This window comes from Protopterus annectens, chromosome 7.part0 (genome assembly GCF_019279795.1).
Source record: "Protopterus annectens isolate FY-2018-M chromosome 7.part0, PAN1.0, whole genome shotgun sequence".
NCBI classification, from domain to species: domain Eukaryota; kingdom Metazoa; phylum Chordata; order Ceratodontiformes; family Protopteridae; genus Protopterus; species Protopterus annectens.
In genome coordinates, this window is record NC_056739.1 from 867,525,530 (window position 1) to 867,543,490 (window position 17,961).

Genomic DNA, 17,961 nt, shown 5'->3' on the forward strand with positions numbered 1-17,961 from the left:
CTGAGAATTCTCTGCACACAGTGAATCAGTGCTTGGAAACCTCCACATACAGTGAGTCAGTGCTTGGAAACGTCTACACACAGTGAATCAGTGCAGGGAAACCTCCACACACAGTGAATCAGTGCAGGGAAACCTCTGCACACAGTGAATCAGTGCTGGTCCACAAACACAAACTTATAGAGACAGAGACACTGTACAACAGTGGGCAACACAAGGTACAAATACTAAACACCAATCTGTAGCATAATTCCTAGGATCCAAAAGCAGACTAGCAGTGATTTTCTAAAGCCATACATGTTTTATAAAATGTGATTCAGTCACTTGTGGATTTTTGTAGATGAAATCTGCTATGAATGAAATGTCACATACCCATACTGAGTGCCAATGCCCTTAATGAGTACTGCACAGTGAGCCTGAGTTGTAAATGTATAAGACTCTGGAAACAAGCCCCCTTATCTGGTTAAAAAATAAAGTAAATGAAAGGGCAGTTACATTTCCTCTATTTCCACCAGTCTATTTGTGTGTGAGCCACATATGCATTTGGGAAAGATGAAGCCTCATATCCATGAACAGCTCTCAGCTCTTAAGGTAGATTAATGGTACAACAGACAAAACTGGGGATCTGAAGGGTCAGAGTTCAAATCCTAGCTGTAGAAGAGACTTCTTAGCAGCGCATTCTATTACTGAGTAGCAATTGTTGGCAAATGAAATGCCATTTTCTTTCATAAATTTGCAATTCAAAATTACTGTCATCAGATATACTTTTGATACTGATTACGGTGTGTTGTCTGCTGAAGAATATTGATATGCTAACATTTTTTTTTTCATGTGCATTGTTAATGAGGTACAACAAATCATATTAAGTATGTTTACAACACAGGATTTTGGAGAAAACCTCACAGGAAGCAAAGGTTTATTTGCATCAAAGACTTCAGGCTGCAAGGGAATTAATTAGTCACCTGTTGTTCAGTACTAAATGCAATCCAGAAAAAAGATATAGTAGTAAAGCACCCAGACTGTTATATTGTGCATCACAAGTGTTATAAATAGGGACCAGAGGGTATAAGGGATCAATAAAATATTGACTTTTTTCACTTAAAAATCTACATTCTTTCTAAATTGATATATAATGAGGATTGTTTTGGCTTAATCTTCTTTTCCCATCCATTTAATCTGCTTGCTACATATACATTTTAAAATGTCACACACAACTTTACAGACATACACAGAAGCTACTTCATGTTTGTGGCAACATGGTCCAATTCCTAGTACAACAAGGTAGCTACAGTGATTTGGACAAATGCAGCAATAGGTTGTCTCTCGTGCATTAGAACCAATTAGATTATCGTCACATACATAACAGTGATGTCACTTACTGATTAGCATATGATAATCAGAATCAAGAATGGGGAAGAGTAAAGAGGAATGGATAATGAGGCAAATGCAGGACAGAAACCTTGTGAATTGTTCTTTCCACATGTGTACTAGCTGAGCCGGAAATGTATGCATTACAGACAGCTCTCCTCATACTGAGAGAGCAAAATTACAACAGAGCTTGTGTGTCTCATGAGAAAATCTGTAAATATTTTTGTACACTGCCTGAGTGCATTGCACTTAAAAACATGGGATTAAGGCAATCAACTGATAATGAGTTTTAAGCTTTAGTCTTAGGTTTGATTCCTTCGTTCTCCATTTGATTGCTTAACAAGTCATTTGACCAGACAATGTTTCTGTTTCACTGTTAAGAAACATTTGTGCCTAGTATACATACCTGACTTGCAAACAAAAATTAATTTTCTAAAGTTATTACTTAAGCACCTGTAGGTATTCGTTGTATTTCCTTATGCGTATCATGATATACTGTCACGGTAAATGCTGCTCTGAAGGAATTGTATTCATCTACAGCTCAGAGATCAGACTCTAATCAAAATGCATAAAACAGACAGAATTTTCAATTCAGTGAGCTATATATATGCAAAATAATTAACTGCAGGTAAGAGATAAAGTCTAGGTTGCTGAGTGTTCTCTCCTAATTTAGAAAGTGGATGGTGGTTGTTTTTGCACTGTATCAGACTCATTTGGGTATATGAAAATGATAATTCTAATTCTGGCCCACTCTTTAGTAAAAATTCCATTTTCTCCTTGATGTCAGCTTGTACTCATTATTGACGGGCCAGTGGAACAGACAAAGGGACTCATGGAAAGCGATGCCAAGCAGAAGGCAAATTAGCAAACTAACAAACAGATGGATAGGGAGATCTGGAGCTGAGATGATGAAATAATACTGGAGATTTTCATACGTGCTTTTATAAAAAATACTGTAATCAGTTAGCCGAGGATATAAGCAGAGCTACTTCAACTAAAAACATAAAGGAGAGAAAGTTCAGAAATTCAGATGTGGAAAATAAAAAATAGGTAGACTGGGGGAAGAAAGAGCAATGAAAGGAGTGCCTGAGGATACTAGCAGGGCAGTCACAAAAGGTAGAATCAAAACACTATCTGCCTTTAGACTAGTTCTGCTACAATGACATATGGACAGAAAACTATACTTAGGTTCACATCCAAACAGCTTCATATACATCACAAGGGGCCGCATATAGGAAAAGCCACATCATAACTTGCGTATTTTAATTATTTTAATAACCTGTCATGCTTTTCTTGGTCAACAAATCCTGCAAGACCTTTACTGTATATTTCCTGATATGTAATAAAAGAACTAGCATACAAGGCCCTGCAGACCGAACTGAATGCTTGATATGCAGGTCTGCAGCCCCCAGTCTATCATAGGTTTTCTAACACTAGTAGGTGAATGTAAGTTATTGCCTAGAGGGAAATCAGATTTCTGGCCAGAGCCTCAATACACACATTAAAAAAGCCTTAATAAAAAGCTTCTGTTCAGTTAAGGGCAAGCATTCTACTTTAAAACCAATACTTTCTGTGTATAGAAAGAAATATCCACGACTGACTTAATTTTACAACACTCGTGGAGCATCATAAAACTAAAAAATTAAACTGGTCATTTTTATCATTAGGGTGGTACTTTTAAACAATTATAGAAATGAAGGATCTTGTATATGTTTCCCAATCTGCTCAGTGCCACAACTATCAAGAACACATTCTGTTTAATCCATCTGCATATAGCTCTCACCAAAAACTCAAGCCTTCAACATAAAACTAGTACCTTAATTGCACAGTTTAGTAGTAATAGACTGACAGAACATTAGGAAAGTGTGTGTATTTAAAAGGTGCAGTTGTGCACACTTACCATAAATGTAGATGTTCAAGTGTATTCACTGTTGCAGTCATCACCTGTGGGTTATCCCTGCTATGGTAGCCCTAGGCCGGCCCGGATACCAGAGTCAATGCTTTTGTGCATTGGCTGCTGTCGCCTGTAGTCTGACATCAGGTCATCAGTCCTATAAAGCAAGGCAGCCGACGTTATTACACTACTTTTTCTTGCCCTAACTTGTCAGAAGCACAAGAGAAAAGTGAAAGGTGGTTCTGGTGGCTAAGAGATACTCTGGGAAGCATGTGTTCCCCTAGGGGAAGATGTGAAAAAGGGGATGGAGGGAGGGAAACCAAGACTGCAACAGTGGATACACTCGAACATCTACATTTATGGTAAGTGTACACAACTTTACTATGTTCTTTGTGTTTCACTGTTGCAGTCATCACCTGTGGGAGGATTCCCAAAGCTGAGGTAAAGGGTGGAAGGGTGGGAGGGTGGCCTAATGGCGAAGGTGTTTGCCTTACAAACACAAGGTACAGGGTTTGAGTCTCACAAGGGATAATTGGCTGTGCTTAATATGGCTCGCAAGGGCAGTTAGCCTAGTACTACTCTATGAATCTATGAATCTATGAATAGAATCCTAGGTATGGGTCAGGAGGCCCTGCAGAAATGCAGAGGCAAACCCTGCCCTAGACTTTGAAAGAGAGGTGGGTGGTAATGCTCTGTAAAGGTATGGACAGAGGTCCAGGTGGCCGCTTCCAATATGTCCCTGGTAGGTACTCCTCTGAGGAAGGCAGTGGAAGTGGAGGTTGCCCTAGTGGAGTGGGTACGTATTGACCTAGGGATGGGTTTCCCATGTAGTCTGTAGCAAAAATGGATGCAGTATGAAATCCATTTGGAAATGGTTTGTTTGGAGATGGGCTTCCCCTCTACCCCTGGAGCAAAGCTTACAAGAAGCTGGTCAGTTTTTCTGAATGGCTTAGTGCAGTCCAGATAGTATTGTCTGTGCACATCTAGTGAGTGTAAAATTCTTTCCCCCTTGTTTTGAGGGTTGGGAAAGAAGGTGGGAAGGTGTATGGCCTGGTTAAGGGTCACATCCGATACTGCCTTGGGCATACTGCCTTGGGCATAAAGGAGGGATTAGTCCTCAGGGAGACTTTGTCTGCATGGACAATTATGAAGGTCTCGACAGCCATGACAGCTTGAAGTTCTGAGACCCTTCTGGCTGAGGTGATAGCTATTGGAAGGCAGTCTTCCAGGAGAGGTATTTCAATTCTGTTGAAGTGGCAGGTTCGAAAGGAGATAAGGTTAGTTTCTCTAACAAATAATTCAGGTCCCAGGGTGGAGTAGGAGGTCTTTTGGGAGGCCTGATATTAGAAGTCCCTCTGAGAAATTGCTTAACCAAAGGATGTGAGAAGAGGGGTGGGTCTGAATCATAATGGGCATAGATGGCCGAGGCATGGATTTTAATAGAGGAGAAGGAGAGGACACTATTGAGCAACTCTGCTAAGTAATCCAGGATGAGAGGGATGGAAGGTTGGGAGGTACTGCCCCCTTTATATTGTTTCCAGGAGGAGAACCTTTTCTATTTTCCTGCATAAGATTTTTTTGTGCTGGGCCTTCTGGCCTCTGTGATGATGTCCAGGACATGTTTGCTTAACAGTGACTTCTTGTTAGTTTTTAGTGTATGAGCCCTGCTGAAAGTTTGAGAGTCGGAAGGTCTGGGTGCAGTACCTTCCCCCTTTCCTGGGTCAAGAGGTCTGACCTTAGGGGAAGCAGCTTGGGGGACTGTAAGGCCAGACTGAGTAGTAAGGGGTACCAATGCTGTCTTGAGCAATCTGGAGCAATGAGGATGGCCTTTGGTCTCTCCTCCCTTATTTTGATCAGAACCTTGGGAAATAGGGGCAGAGGAGGGTATGCATACACAAAGAGGAAGCTCCAGGGGAAGGTTAAGGCATCCACCTTCCATGCTAGGAGGTGATACTCCCTGGTGCAAAACTTGTGCAGCTGGTGGCTGAGGTGCGAGGCAACGAAGTCTACCCCTGGGGTCCCCCACTCCTGGGTGATTTGCAGAAAGATTTCTCTGTGGAGCTGCCATTCATGGGGGTCCAGTAAGTTTCTGCTTAGTTGGACTGCCAGTGTGTTGTTGATCCCTTTTAAGTACTGGGCAATTAGGTGTAGCCCCACAGAGGTGGCTGTAAGCCACAGACTCATGGCTAACCTGCACAGGGGGTAAGACCGGGTGGCCCCTGCTTGTTGATGTACCACATTACTGTGGTGTTGTCTGTTTTTATAAGGAGGACCCCTGGCCTGAGATGGGGTTGGAAGGAAGTCAGACCATTTTGCATTGTCATCATTTCTTTCTGGTTGATGTGCAAGTGAAGTTCCTGGGCATTCCAAAGGCCTTGGGTACACCTGCCTGCTAGGTGAGCACTGTAAGCTATGTCTGAGGTGTTGGTGGTGAATTGCCTGGCCGGAAGGGCAGAAGATGAAGGGAAGAACCTTGTTCATGGCACAGGCATCTGCCCACCAGAGAAATTCATCCCTTATGCAAGGGATCAGAGGGAGAGTGGTCTCTAGGGACTGAGAGTGCTGACACCAAAGATTCTTTAAGTACCACTGAAGCTTTCTCATGTGAAGCCTGGTGAGAGGGATGAGAAGGATGCAAGATGCCATGTATCCCAGGCCTTGCAGGAACATCCTCGCAGTGAGGTGACTTCTGGAAGCCAGCTGGGTGAAGTAGAGAGGCAGGAAACTCTGCTTTTCTGGGGCTAGGAAGGCCACTAGGGTTGCTGTGTCTAGCACAGCTCCCAGGAAAACTATTTTCTTGGTGGGGTTTTGCTTTGATTTTTTTCTCATTGATGGTGACCCCTAGGGAAGTTAGGAGGTTTTTGACAAAGAGAAGATCCTGGAGCAACTTTTCTTTGTTGTTCGCCTGAATGAGGCAGTCGTCCAGGTAAGGGTAAATCTGTATATTTCTCTGCCTGCAGAATGCTATAGTCGGGGCCAAGCATTTGGTGAATACTCTGGGAGCAGTAGATAAGCCAAAGGGCAGTGCAGAGAACTGAAAGTGCTGATTGCCTGCTCTGAAGAGTAGGAATTTTCTGCACGATTCCCAGATGGGGATGTGGAGGTAGGCATATTTTAGGTCTAGTGTCACCAGCCAGGCATTTTGAGCAAGCATAGGCAGGAACTGCTGCAAGGTTAGCATTTTGAATCTGGGGACCACCAAGGAGGTGTTCAGTTTGGATAGATCCAGGATGAGGCGCCAAGTGCCCTCTTTTCTGGGAACAAGGAATAGTCTGGAGTAAGAACCTTTTCATGTTTGATCTGGAGGGACAAGTTATACTACCCCCTGGGATATTAGGATTTTTGCCTGTTTTAATGCCTCTGTCCACTGGTTTGGGGGGGAGGTTTGGGTACCCTCTTGGAATTGGGAATTCGCTTGAAGGAGAATCTGTATCCCTGAGAAATGATTTTTAATAGCCATTGGTCCTTGGTTATAGAGACCCAATTATTCTTGAAGAGAGTGAGCTTTCCTCCTAGTTTTAGATGAGTGAAAGGAGGGCAGAGGGGGAGGGAGAGTCATCGTAGTGCTTACCATAGAAGCTTGGCTTAGAACTCCCTGCCTTAGAGGTGGAAGTGGTCCTTTGTTTGCTTCTTTGCTGGCCCTGCGATGGGGGCCTGGATGTCCTGTCCCTGCGAGGCTTACTTTGGCCCTGTCTACTGGGTGCAGGGAAGGCCCAGTGTTTAGAGGGGAAGTTCCTGCTGAATCTGGGTGGTTGAACTTGAAAGAAATCTTTAATTGTTTGCATAGATTTTGCATCTTTTTAAGCACCTCTTCTGCTTTTTCCCTAAACAGGCATTCCTTATCTAGGGGTGCATCAATAAGTTTAGACTTGACATGATCAGGGAGAGGTTGTTCCTTCAGCCATGCATGTCTTCTAATAACAGATCCTGTCACTGCTGCCCTGCTAGAGGCTTCTAGGGCATCATATCCACACTGTAATGAGTGACAAGCAGAGTGTAGTAATTCTGTCAGCTCTTTTGAGTTGGCACCATCAGGGGAGGTAGCAATCTAATATTTTAGTTGTTCCAAAGTGTGTTGTTGATATTTTAATATATGGAACTGACAACTGAGTGCTCTGATAAGGTTGCAGATGTGTATACTTTCTTACCCCATCTGTCCAGAGCTCTAGAGTCTTTGTCAGAAGGAAGAGGATTCTTGGCAGAACTAGTCTTAGCTCCTTTGGGTCCTTGTGTAATGACCTCAGGGTCTGCAGTGGGGTTCCTGTACAGGTATTTGTGAGTATCCGGTACTCTGTAGTACCTGTCAGGTTTAGCTTGGGCAGGAGGCAGGGCATCAGCGGCTAAACTGGATTTAAGGAAAACATCATCCACCACTTCCAGAATAGGTGGGATGGCCAGAGGTCTGTTCTGGGGCAGGTCCAGAAACTCTCTAAGTTGTTTCTTTGACTGTGGGTAGTCCTGAGATTCCCATTGAAAATGTTCCCTGAGGGAGAGAAGGGTTTCCCCGAAGGAGAGGTCCTCTGGAGGGGAGGCAGTGGGGATGGATTCCTCTGAATCTGAATCCTCATAAACAATTAAGGGCTGTTGTTCATCTTCAAAGGCAGAATAATCAGATTCCACAGACTCCTGGTCTGTCATAATTTCTGGAAAAGGAACCCTTTTCCCTTTTGGAGTGGGGGCTTGAGTACCGTGGATAAGGGAGATGAGATCCTCTGCCATTTTAAGCATTTGAGCTTGGGATGGGGGAGCAGAAGCAAGATGGTGGCTAGAAGCAGATTTCCTAGGAGTGGCCTGGCTTCAAGGCCTAAGAGAATCTGTCAGCCTCTGAGAAATGATAGTCGGAAGAGAAGACGTTATTTTTTGTTTAGAATCGGTAGTTCGAACGGCCTCTTCGGAAGCCAGTGTCTGTGTTGCCGCTCCAGACCCAACTGAGGGAGAGACAATCAAAAGCTCGGAAGACAAAATGGATTTCTGTGGCATACCAGACTCCAAAAGGATCTCGGCAGAAGCCTGCATAGAAAGTGAGTCAGGCATCAGGGGCTGCGCAAAAGCGCCTCACTGAATTCTGGAGAACTGACGACTTGCTTAGCAGTAGCATCGTCAGAAGGCTTAGCCTTGTGTGGCCTGTCTATCTTTACATTTTTTTTGATGTTGGCAGATTGTTGGTCAATGGACACCACATCAGAATTCAAAGATGGAATATGAAAATAATTGTCTACAAAAAGAGCTCTACGACGAATGGTTCTTGCATTAAAGAGGGCACAGAACTGGCAACAAGGGACGTCGTGGTCCCACAGGTGAGACAATTGTTAACTTTGTTCGGACACTGGTTAGAGCAAGAAAAAATTATCCCCAATGGGGTACTTAGCTTTAGACGTTTTCCCACACACACACACACACACACACACACACACACACACACACACACACACACACACACACACACACACACACACACAATAAAAATAACTGGTCAGACCTCTACACATCTAAGGGTTGATGTTCTCTGAGCATACAGGCATGACAATAATATATATTACATATTATATAATATACACACACGTACACGTGTATATCTATAGCTATCTATATAAACAAGCACTTCATATATTAGAAGGATATGTTAAACATTTTAATGACATCTGTAATTAAAGGCTTATCAGTGTTGTAAATGACTAACACACTTATTGAACATATGATTAACACACCAAAACAATCTACAAGCACCTAAAAAACTTTTTTTTCTGGCATGAGATTTTGAGAGATAATTGTGTAAACTGCAAAGTATATAAAGAGCAGTTATATAAGAATGGATTGAAGTTTATAAGACAGTAAGATATATCAATATTAAAAGACTTACCATGAAGTCATGAAAGTTTAAGCATTTTCTGCATCAAACATGTTTTGAATCATAACTATGTGTACAGTGCTTCATTCTAATAAGCACATTTTTATGTATAAATGCTGCCTCAAAATGGATTCATCCTCTAATATTTTATTCATGTATCATACTGTTTTGATCTGCTTATAGATTTATCACTGTTCAGAAATGGTACTTGAAATTCTTTTTATGGCTGAAGACTGAAAAACTGACAGCAGTCAGAAACATATCTGTCCTAATGACTGCAAGAATAAAGGCTTTAGTTCAAAACTTGGTAAGATAGTACAGTCACCTCTGCAGTACACGTGAGTTTTATCATAACAACTAAAATAAAGTTTACAGCAGTAACTAGAACTAAAGTGACAATTTCATACTTGAGAAACACAGTACATATGTAAACCAGATCTCTCAACCTCTTAGTGCAAGAAATATGGACAAAGCCTAAAATTACTGGTGGACAAAGGCCCAAAAATAGGGACAGATTTTAGATATTGCACTAAGAAATTTAGGAAATTGTTAGAATAAGAGATATTGCGTTAACATGCACTTCCTGGAGGATCTAGAGTCTGCAACTCAAACGTCTGTCATTGTTTATTGACTTCAATCCTTAGTAACTTGCTTGAAAACCATGAATTTTATGAAGCAAAAATCTGGACATTCTGTGACAGTTGAGAGGTATAATGTAAACATTAACCCTATAAAATTCCTTACCCGTCCCAGTTCTTTATCTTCTAAAGCCAGGACACCAGTGCTCTCAGTGAAGAGTTTCACCTTTACTGCAGGAAGTGGATGTGTAGTGGTGAAGTCTCCTTGTGTTCCCCACCTAAAAAAGAAACAAATAAAGGTATTGAAAATATTCAGATGCAGTTATATTGTACGACTCACAAATGTCAGCATGGAGACATAAAACACTTGATGCATGCTTAATACAAGCTCAAGTAATATCTGAAAACACTTCTCATAATTACAGAGATGAAGACATTACCATCTTTGCACTTCTAGCCATGTGAAGACGAGTTGCAAAGTTTTACAATGTAGTTATTTAATGTGGCTGTATCTTAGTTACCTGGTGTGTGTATCTTTGCACATTACAGCACTTCTGCTCCTAAACATAATTGTATTTAGTTAGACTTCAACTCTTGATTCTTATCCTACATTTCTGTTCTGGGTTGGACTCATTTCAATCACTACTACTTCAGTCATTCCTAGGCTACTCTTACTTCACTTAAATAAAGAAAATGTATGTTCTGTTTCACTTTCTTTACCAGTTCTTGACTCGACATTCTCACTTTTTGCATCGTCTCTGTTATCCTAAACAATTTTGTAAGTTATTTCAATCCCATTTCAAATGACTGATTATTCACATTTAATTTTTCACCAAAATGTCAACTAATCACATTGCTTTCCCTCTCAGTTTTTTTTCTGAACTTTGGAAATCAGTTTTCTATATCTACCCTCTGCTCTTTGACATTATTTCCTCCTCTTACTTTTATCTTCATTTACTGCAATTTTTATAAGACTGCCTGTCAAACTAGTAGGATATTTGCCTATCAAGCACAGAAACAAATCAGTTTTCTGACTTCTGACTCAAGTATAATTCAGTTGAAGGTGGTCCCCCTGAGGGAGAAATTTCTACAGTGATCTTGGAGATGACTACAAGGCTGGATGGAGCACAGCCCTCTACACTGGTTGGGGGGTGCGGGACAGTGAGTGGCAGCACTGTGGAAAAAACATATATCTCTGTATTGTATGAAATGCATTTTATTAGTCAAACATACATTCGATGCACTGTAATTTGTTCAGATATACCAGCACTTGAATGTCACATTCTATTCAGGCAGGCATCACTCCTTCACTCCTATACCAAAGACTTTATTTACTCCAACTTGCACATTTCTCCTGTCCTAATTATCCTCTCTTGAACAAATACTTTAGAGAAGTTGACAACATCTGTAGTATTAAGCATTCAGACTTGAAAGCAAGTTACTAGCACCTTTTTGTAAAATTTTTGTATCATAAAATTGCTCAGAAGACATGCAATGTCACAAAACCACATAGGTATGTGATGATAAAGAGATGACAAAGGTTAGACAATATTAACAGGCCATCCACTTTTCAAGCTCAGATAGATTTCAGTTGTATCATGGCTTTCCAAGATTTCTGTGCAACCTGATTTTACAACCTAATTAGCTATAGCAACTAAATCGACTGGTTTAGTTTTTTTTAATCAGCAAAAGCATATTTAGATATGAAAACATTTGCAAGGCATCTTATCCGCAGTGAACTGTATAATATTGCTTTATAAGAATAAGGAGAAGCAATACTGATTCTTAAAGTGGATAACATATGCATCCTTTCCACATCTATTCATGAAATTGTAAGATCAAAGAATTCAGTTTAGATTACAAGTATAAATGAACAGATAGAGTACTGCTTTAGTAATTATATTAGGCAGATAATTATCTGGTAAGTAAAAATGGATGGGGGAAGTACCTGAATGAATTAAAATGGTTATGTGTGTGATAGTCTGAAGAACGCGAGACAAAATACATGAGTGTCCAGGTAAAAAGACAAATGGAAAATGAATAAATGTGGCTGGATACAGTGACACAAGTATGCTACAATCTTGGAAATATCATAAATTTACTATGATTCCAATGTGATATAGTAACACTGATAGTAAGAATTTGCAAATTTCCTCCTATTCATTTGGTATTATAGACTTATATTGTTCAATACACCACTGTTGTATATTCTATATGATGTTACTTATACAATGCTAGATTCATGTTTTCTTGATATTTTATTATATATTTAATGATGTATCAAATAATAAAAGTGTTGATATATTTAAGTATTAGTACTTCACCAGCTAAAGAAATGAGTGCAGTCTATACTATTATTCTAAATATAAACTCTCAGATTCTGCTAGGTTTTTAAAATGAATGGGACTCCAAGATAAACAATAACAAAAAGTTAATGGAAAAAAACAGTCAGTTCCAGTACTGTAATGTGAGTTAATGAGGTTACAAAAACATGCTGTGCACTAGTGGTAGCTTAGTAAAATTGTCACTGAAACAAGCAAATGTATTACTGTCTAAAAGTTAAAGCAATACTTTCATAGCTTTGGCAGCAAATTTTCACCATCCTTAACACAAAAGCAAAGTTATTTGGAGTGTCAGTATGACATGTCAAGATCCACAGCCATGTTATCATCGCCATATGTTGGACTGATGGGTCACTATGCATTGGACTGAAGGATATTCAAAAAGTGAGAGCGTAAATACATTATTTATGCAATACACCAGGGTACATATTTTCTGATATATTTAATTCTACCACTTAGACTTTTACAAACCTTCAGCTACCTTTGAAGAACAATGACTTACGCCAAGTCGTTATATCATTCTCTCATACTGCGAGAGTTTTAAAGACTGGCCTACATTATAATAATTCACATTTCTAAGAAATGTTTTTGCATCTTTGCAAGAGTCGTCCTAAGATTAGCACATGCAGAAAGATCAGACTAAGAGAGAAATTCAACTAAATCTTATGCGTTTTCTTTTAAATTGTTTTATAATGGCTTTGTGGTTGCAGAATTAAAGAAATCAGAATAAATGATCAAACATATTTAAATTATAATTGTCCTGGTCCCCTTCAATAACACACAATGACACCAAAATGACATTTGATGACCTTTATTAATTTCAAACATAATTTATTACATTATTTCAAATATTAATTGTAATACATGTACAATCCTTATAACATACATCAGGGCAGCCTATGCTGTTCACCATGCCTGAATAAGCAGCGTCCATACCTCTGCTCACTTATTCTTATCACTCAAGCAGCATCCTACTGCTCACTTTCATCCCCAAAACTCATTGCATCAACAGCCAACACCAAGAGAGGGAACAGAAGAGGGACAAGCCTACCCCTCTTCTCCGCCCAACAGCCTGACCAAAGGCTGTTTCCCCGTTCTACCAAAGAACTTTCATCAAACCACCTAAAAATAAATTTAAATGTAAATTAAACAAATTTAAACCAAACTCATTCAAGTGCACTCCACTGGATCTGAACCAAACTGGGTACCAGTCATCATAATCCCTACGGTCTATCATATACTGTAAATGCCCAATACCCCCAACTGCCACACCAGCCTACAGTTAATAAACCTCTGTGCATGCTCTAAAGTCTTAAACTAGCAGCATTCCTCTAACAAAAATGTGGTACTATCTCTGACCAAATAATGCATGTGCCTGGATGTAACGTCTGCAAAATAACCAGATCCTCCCTTATCCTGCCCACCAACTGCTTCTTAGGAATTATTCCTAAATCATTACCAGCCAAATGTATCACCAATATTCTGGGAAGCCCCATCCAAGACCATATCACTTCAATTTCATCCATAAGCTGAGTCTACCTAAGACCTCTAATCCCATGCCAACTAACTGTCCATCCCAAAAAAACAGTAGTTATCAATTGAATCCATTACCTAATATAATATAAAAAGTCATTTGAAGACCACCTCCCCACTCTCTGGATGACCTCAATGGATCTGCCTTCCCTTGCCAAATCCAAAGCCCTACCAATACAAAAAGAGTCAGCGGAAAACCTCTCACCTGGAAAACCCATACAGTGCAGGACTTTTCTTATTACATGTACAAACTGATTACCTGTTACCATCTTACCCCCCTTCTCAACTGCTCCCTAAAAGAGTTTGCATGAATTTCCCAGCCCAACTCAAAGATCCTCACTCCTGTCTTTCCCAAGAACTATCTGCGTGCCCTTCCCTGATCCATTTTAGACCTAAGTAACCAAATGTGTACTGACGCTGGAAAAACGATAACATCTCTCCAAACTATTGACCCTAACAGCTCTGACACCTGGAATGCCCCAAAGTACAGCTATAAACACAAAGTAACCCACAAAATATAATCCAATGACTCACCCACCACTAAAGCTAAACCCTTCAATAAAACTTACAAAACCTGTCTCATCAATGGCTAATGCATATCCATACTCACTCCAACCACTCTACCCCACTCTCTCAACATACGCCCCACTATCCAGGTCTCTGTAAATTCATGCAGGCCAGCCACCTGTGCAAATATACTAATCAATGCCAAATTCACCTTAACTGATGGCACCTTCTTACCTTGCCCTCAAACCTCAGCCAACTATTGTAATAATAGTTCCTCTGAACAAACCCCCTCATCCTCAGGCAACCGCAAAATAAATTTTTCAAAATTATATAATGCCATACCATACGGTCTCCTGGTAGAAGCCACCCAAGATTACTGCACCACCCTCCTGGTTACACCAACCCAAGATGCCACACCTCATCTGGCAACACCATCATCTCTTTCTCCACCCCTGGGGTCAACTGGCAGAACCTAGAAAACTGAAATTGAGACAAACTGTCAGCAATCTCATTCCTAACCCTTGCCACATGCACACCTGTGAACGAAAAATTTATTAACAAACTCTGCAAAACCAACTAACGTAAAACCAACAAAAACAATTCAGATCTCACAGTCTGCAAATCTTGCACCATTGCCATATTATCAGAATTAAAAAATACCTTCTTTCCCCTCAATCACTCCTGTCAAACTACTGATGCAACCCAGATTGGCATTAACTCCAAAAAGGCAACATCTCTTTTGCACCCATCTTTTCAATCCACCAGCCATCAAGCCGCAAACCATTCCACTCCAAAAAATGCACGTATTTCAATATGCCCAGCTATAGCCATATATAATTGCAGTTCCTCTTGACCAACCAATCCATCTGCCAAAAAGAGACACCACTAAACCTCTCCAAACAGGATGACCAAAGTGCCATATCAGCCCATACCAACTTGTTAATCCTGATGCAATTATGTTTTCTCTTCCTCCTTTTAAAAAAAAGGACACTGACCTGCAAAAAGTACACCCTGGATGAACTACCTGACATGCAAAATTCAGAAGCCCTAAAAACTCCATAACCTCGCTAATCCGCACCTTATCCTTGTAGACCACCTACCTAATCTTCTCCTTTAATTGGGCTAACTTATCAGCCGGCAAGCAAAAAAACACCCCTAATTCTGCATCCACCAATAAACCCAAGCAATCTAATGCATTAGATGGGTCTACCAACTTCTGTCTAGCCATTGGGACCCCTGACTCATCACATATCCCCAAACAACTCTTGCAAACCTTCAAATGCACCCTGAAATCCCTCACTTACTATCAAGAATCACAAATTCTTACAGACTACCCCATCCCCCACCACCCTTGATTCAATAGAAAACCCCCAAGAAAAGCCCTCAGCTATTTTTTTCCTTAAGAGAAGAATCAGGAAATCGCTGGAGCATACACTGCAATACTCCAACCTTAATGCAGAATGCATCCCCCAGCCAGAAGGATACTCCTCCCTGTAACCTTCAAAAATTCTCCCTACCTTAGAGATTCTGAAACCCCTGGGAAGAAGAAGGGGAAAACATCCACATCAGTTGAAGGCGAACCCATTGTCACCAAATTAACCTCCTGCTGACCACACTGCACTGCTGGATGCACTGTTGGATGGCTACCCGCACACTTTGAACAAGAATGCAAGAATTTACACCCTACCCACGAGCAATGTCCTGCATTAAAAGCCTAACATACTCCCCCCTTCTCCCACTACTCTTCCCCCTCTACTAACCACCCCAAAGCTATCCATCACAATAGCTAGCCATATGTCTGGATGTCTAATCTCGCAGTGGAGAGAGTGATCATCTGCTTTTCACAACTGGAACCTCTGGTCATACCGTAATCAAGTGGTCCCTGACCACAAATGCTGAGCCTCCCAAATTGTAAAAAAGTAAGCCAAGAATGGCAATGCCAAACAAGTACCCTTCTCGAGACAACCTGCTGTGTAGCAGATGAAAACTACCACTCAGTTATCCCACGTCCTAGGTCACAACCTACCCACTTTCTTCCACCCCAATGCTGCTAAAGCTGCCAAAAGGTCCTTACTATTCACCATCTGCAATTCCACCAATCACTGCACTCCTTCTGCATCAATTAATTCAAAGACATCAACATAGTCAACCCCTTTCAATCTTTTTCTTAACTGAGGATAGAATATGAGGGGTCAGAAAAACTGTCTCGGTCCATTGTCCTAAAGCCTGCATAGCTAACCAATCACCTGTCTGTATGCCAAAATCTGACCCAACTTCAGAAAATGATCCTACCCACCCACAGATGACCCCAAGCTCCTCACAGACAACCCTACGCTATTCTCTCCACTTATTGCTTCACCCTGTCCCTGCTTATGACACCTCTGCATATCCACAATAGACCTTGCAGCTTCACCCAACCCCCAATACACTTCATCCCCATCTACCCCATAATCACTCCCCAGACACGCCATACCTGCCCTACCTAATGGAACTCCCAACAGCATGTCATTACCCGCCGCTCCATCCTGAGCCACTCCAGCCACCAGAAGATCCACTGCAACCACATCTCTCAGTTGCTGTTTTCACTTCCCATGAGGCACCAACCTGGTCTTTGCTGCTGGACATTGTCTCTTTCGGATGAACTTACATGCATCATCTGCCATCCCAGACTCAGCATTAGGCACCTCCTGGAACAGCTTTTCTGCCTGTACCACAATGACCTTCGACCTCAGACACAAACTATGCATATTCACCATCTGTTACAAAGGAGACACATTAAGATATAAGGGAAAAACACCACAAACTTACATCTCAAATCCAGACACTGCCTCTCCATCTACCCCCCGAAAACCAAGAACAAGAATTGAGATACATGTCTTGAAATAAAACACCTCTATTACTTTGATTATTGTTTTTATTTATGAGATGCAATCCACCACCTTCTCTTCAAATATGCCCACTTCTGAATGGACCAATTGGGGGCAAAGCCAATGCATGTGCCAAATCAAGGACAGGTGAGACATATACATCCCCCATTCAAGACAGATCCACCTGACCCCTGCACTGACCCCAGACACCCAGAACTCTTCCCCAGCTATGGTGCAGATAAGGAAAAACAAAGACAGAAAAATGATTAGCCTTCCACTTGCTACTGCGAGCTATATAGTGAAGCCAACTTGCATATCTAGCCCCCAACTCCCCCACTGGAGCACTCAGCCATTCCACCATACCAGGAAAATAGTTATCCTGCCCCCCCCCCTTTTTTTTTAAATAATTTTTACAGATGGCCCTTCAAAGCACCAGACCAAAACCCTAATGCAAGCACAGTATCGATTGACGTTTCCCTGCTAAGAGTTCTTTCCTTCTCATGCCATTTTTTTTTTTTTTTTTGTAAATATGAATGAGACATTCTGCAATTGTTGGAACCATCACAGACTGCACCTTTTAACTGCCAAAGAGGCAAGGGCTCCAAAAGAGCCATCCCAAGAAAGTTTAATGCACTTTTCTTTTAAGACTGCCCTCCCCCATAGTGGTTAAGACACATTGTGCTTGCGCTGTGAGCAACCATAAGCTGAAAGCAAATGAAACATTGGAAACCATCACTCACAACTCTGTGGGGCACAATCCAGCCTCAGAAGGCCACTAGACAGCACTTGATCACCACCAATGCCCATCTAGCAGGAAAATCAAGTCCAGAAAACCACCCAGACACATTTTACTCCCCCCCCTTTTTCATTGTAAAGCTAAATCTAAGTGTGACAGTCTACTGGCCAAAAGAACCCTAAAAGGCTGTGAGACAGCAAAGTGCTTTCACCAGTCACTAGCTCCTTTTATTGAAAGCAAGACATAAATAAATGTACACAGCTGTACTTTAATCTTCAGCAATTAATGAGA

At 41.2% G+C, this 17,961-nt stretch overlaps 1 protein-coding gene across 15 annotated transcripts in view; it reads right to left on the bottom strand.

Moving 5' to 3' along the window:
* The window catches only part of CADPS (calcium dependent secretion activator), a 2,296,269-nt gene that overhangs the window by 965,182 nt on the left and 1,313,126 nt on the right, over window positions 1-17,961 (bottom strand). For all 15 annotated transcript variants that reach the window (XM_044077436.1, XM_044077434.1, XM_044077437.1 and 12 more), the window contains exon 7: window positions 9,852-9,963. In XM_044077436.1, coding sequence (XP_043933371.1) covers window positions 9,852-9,963 — 112 coding nt within the window. The remainder of the gene's footprint in view (window positions 1-9,851; window positions 9,964-17,961) is intronic.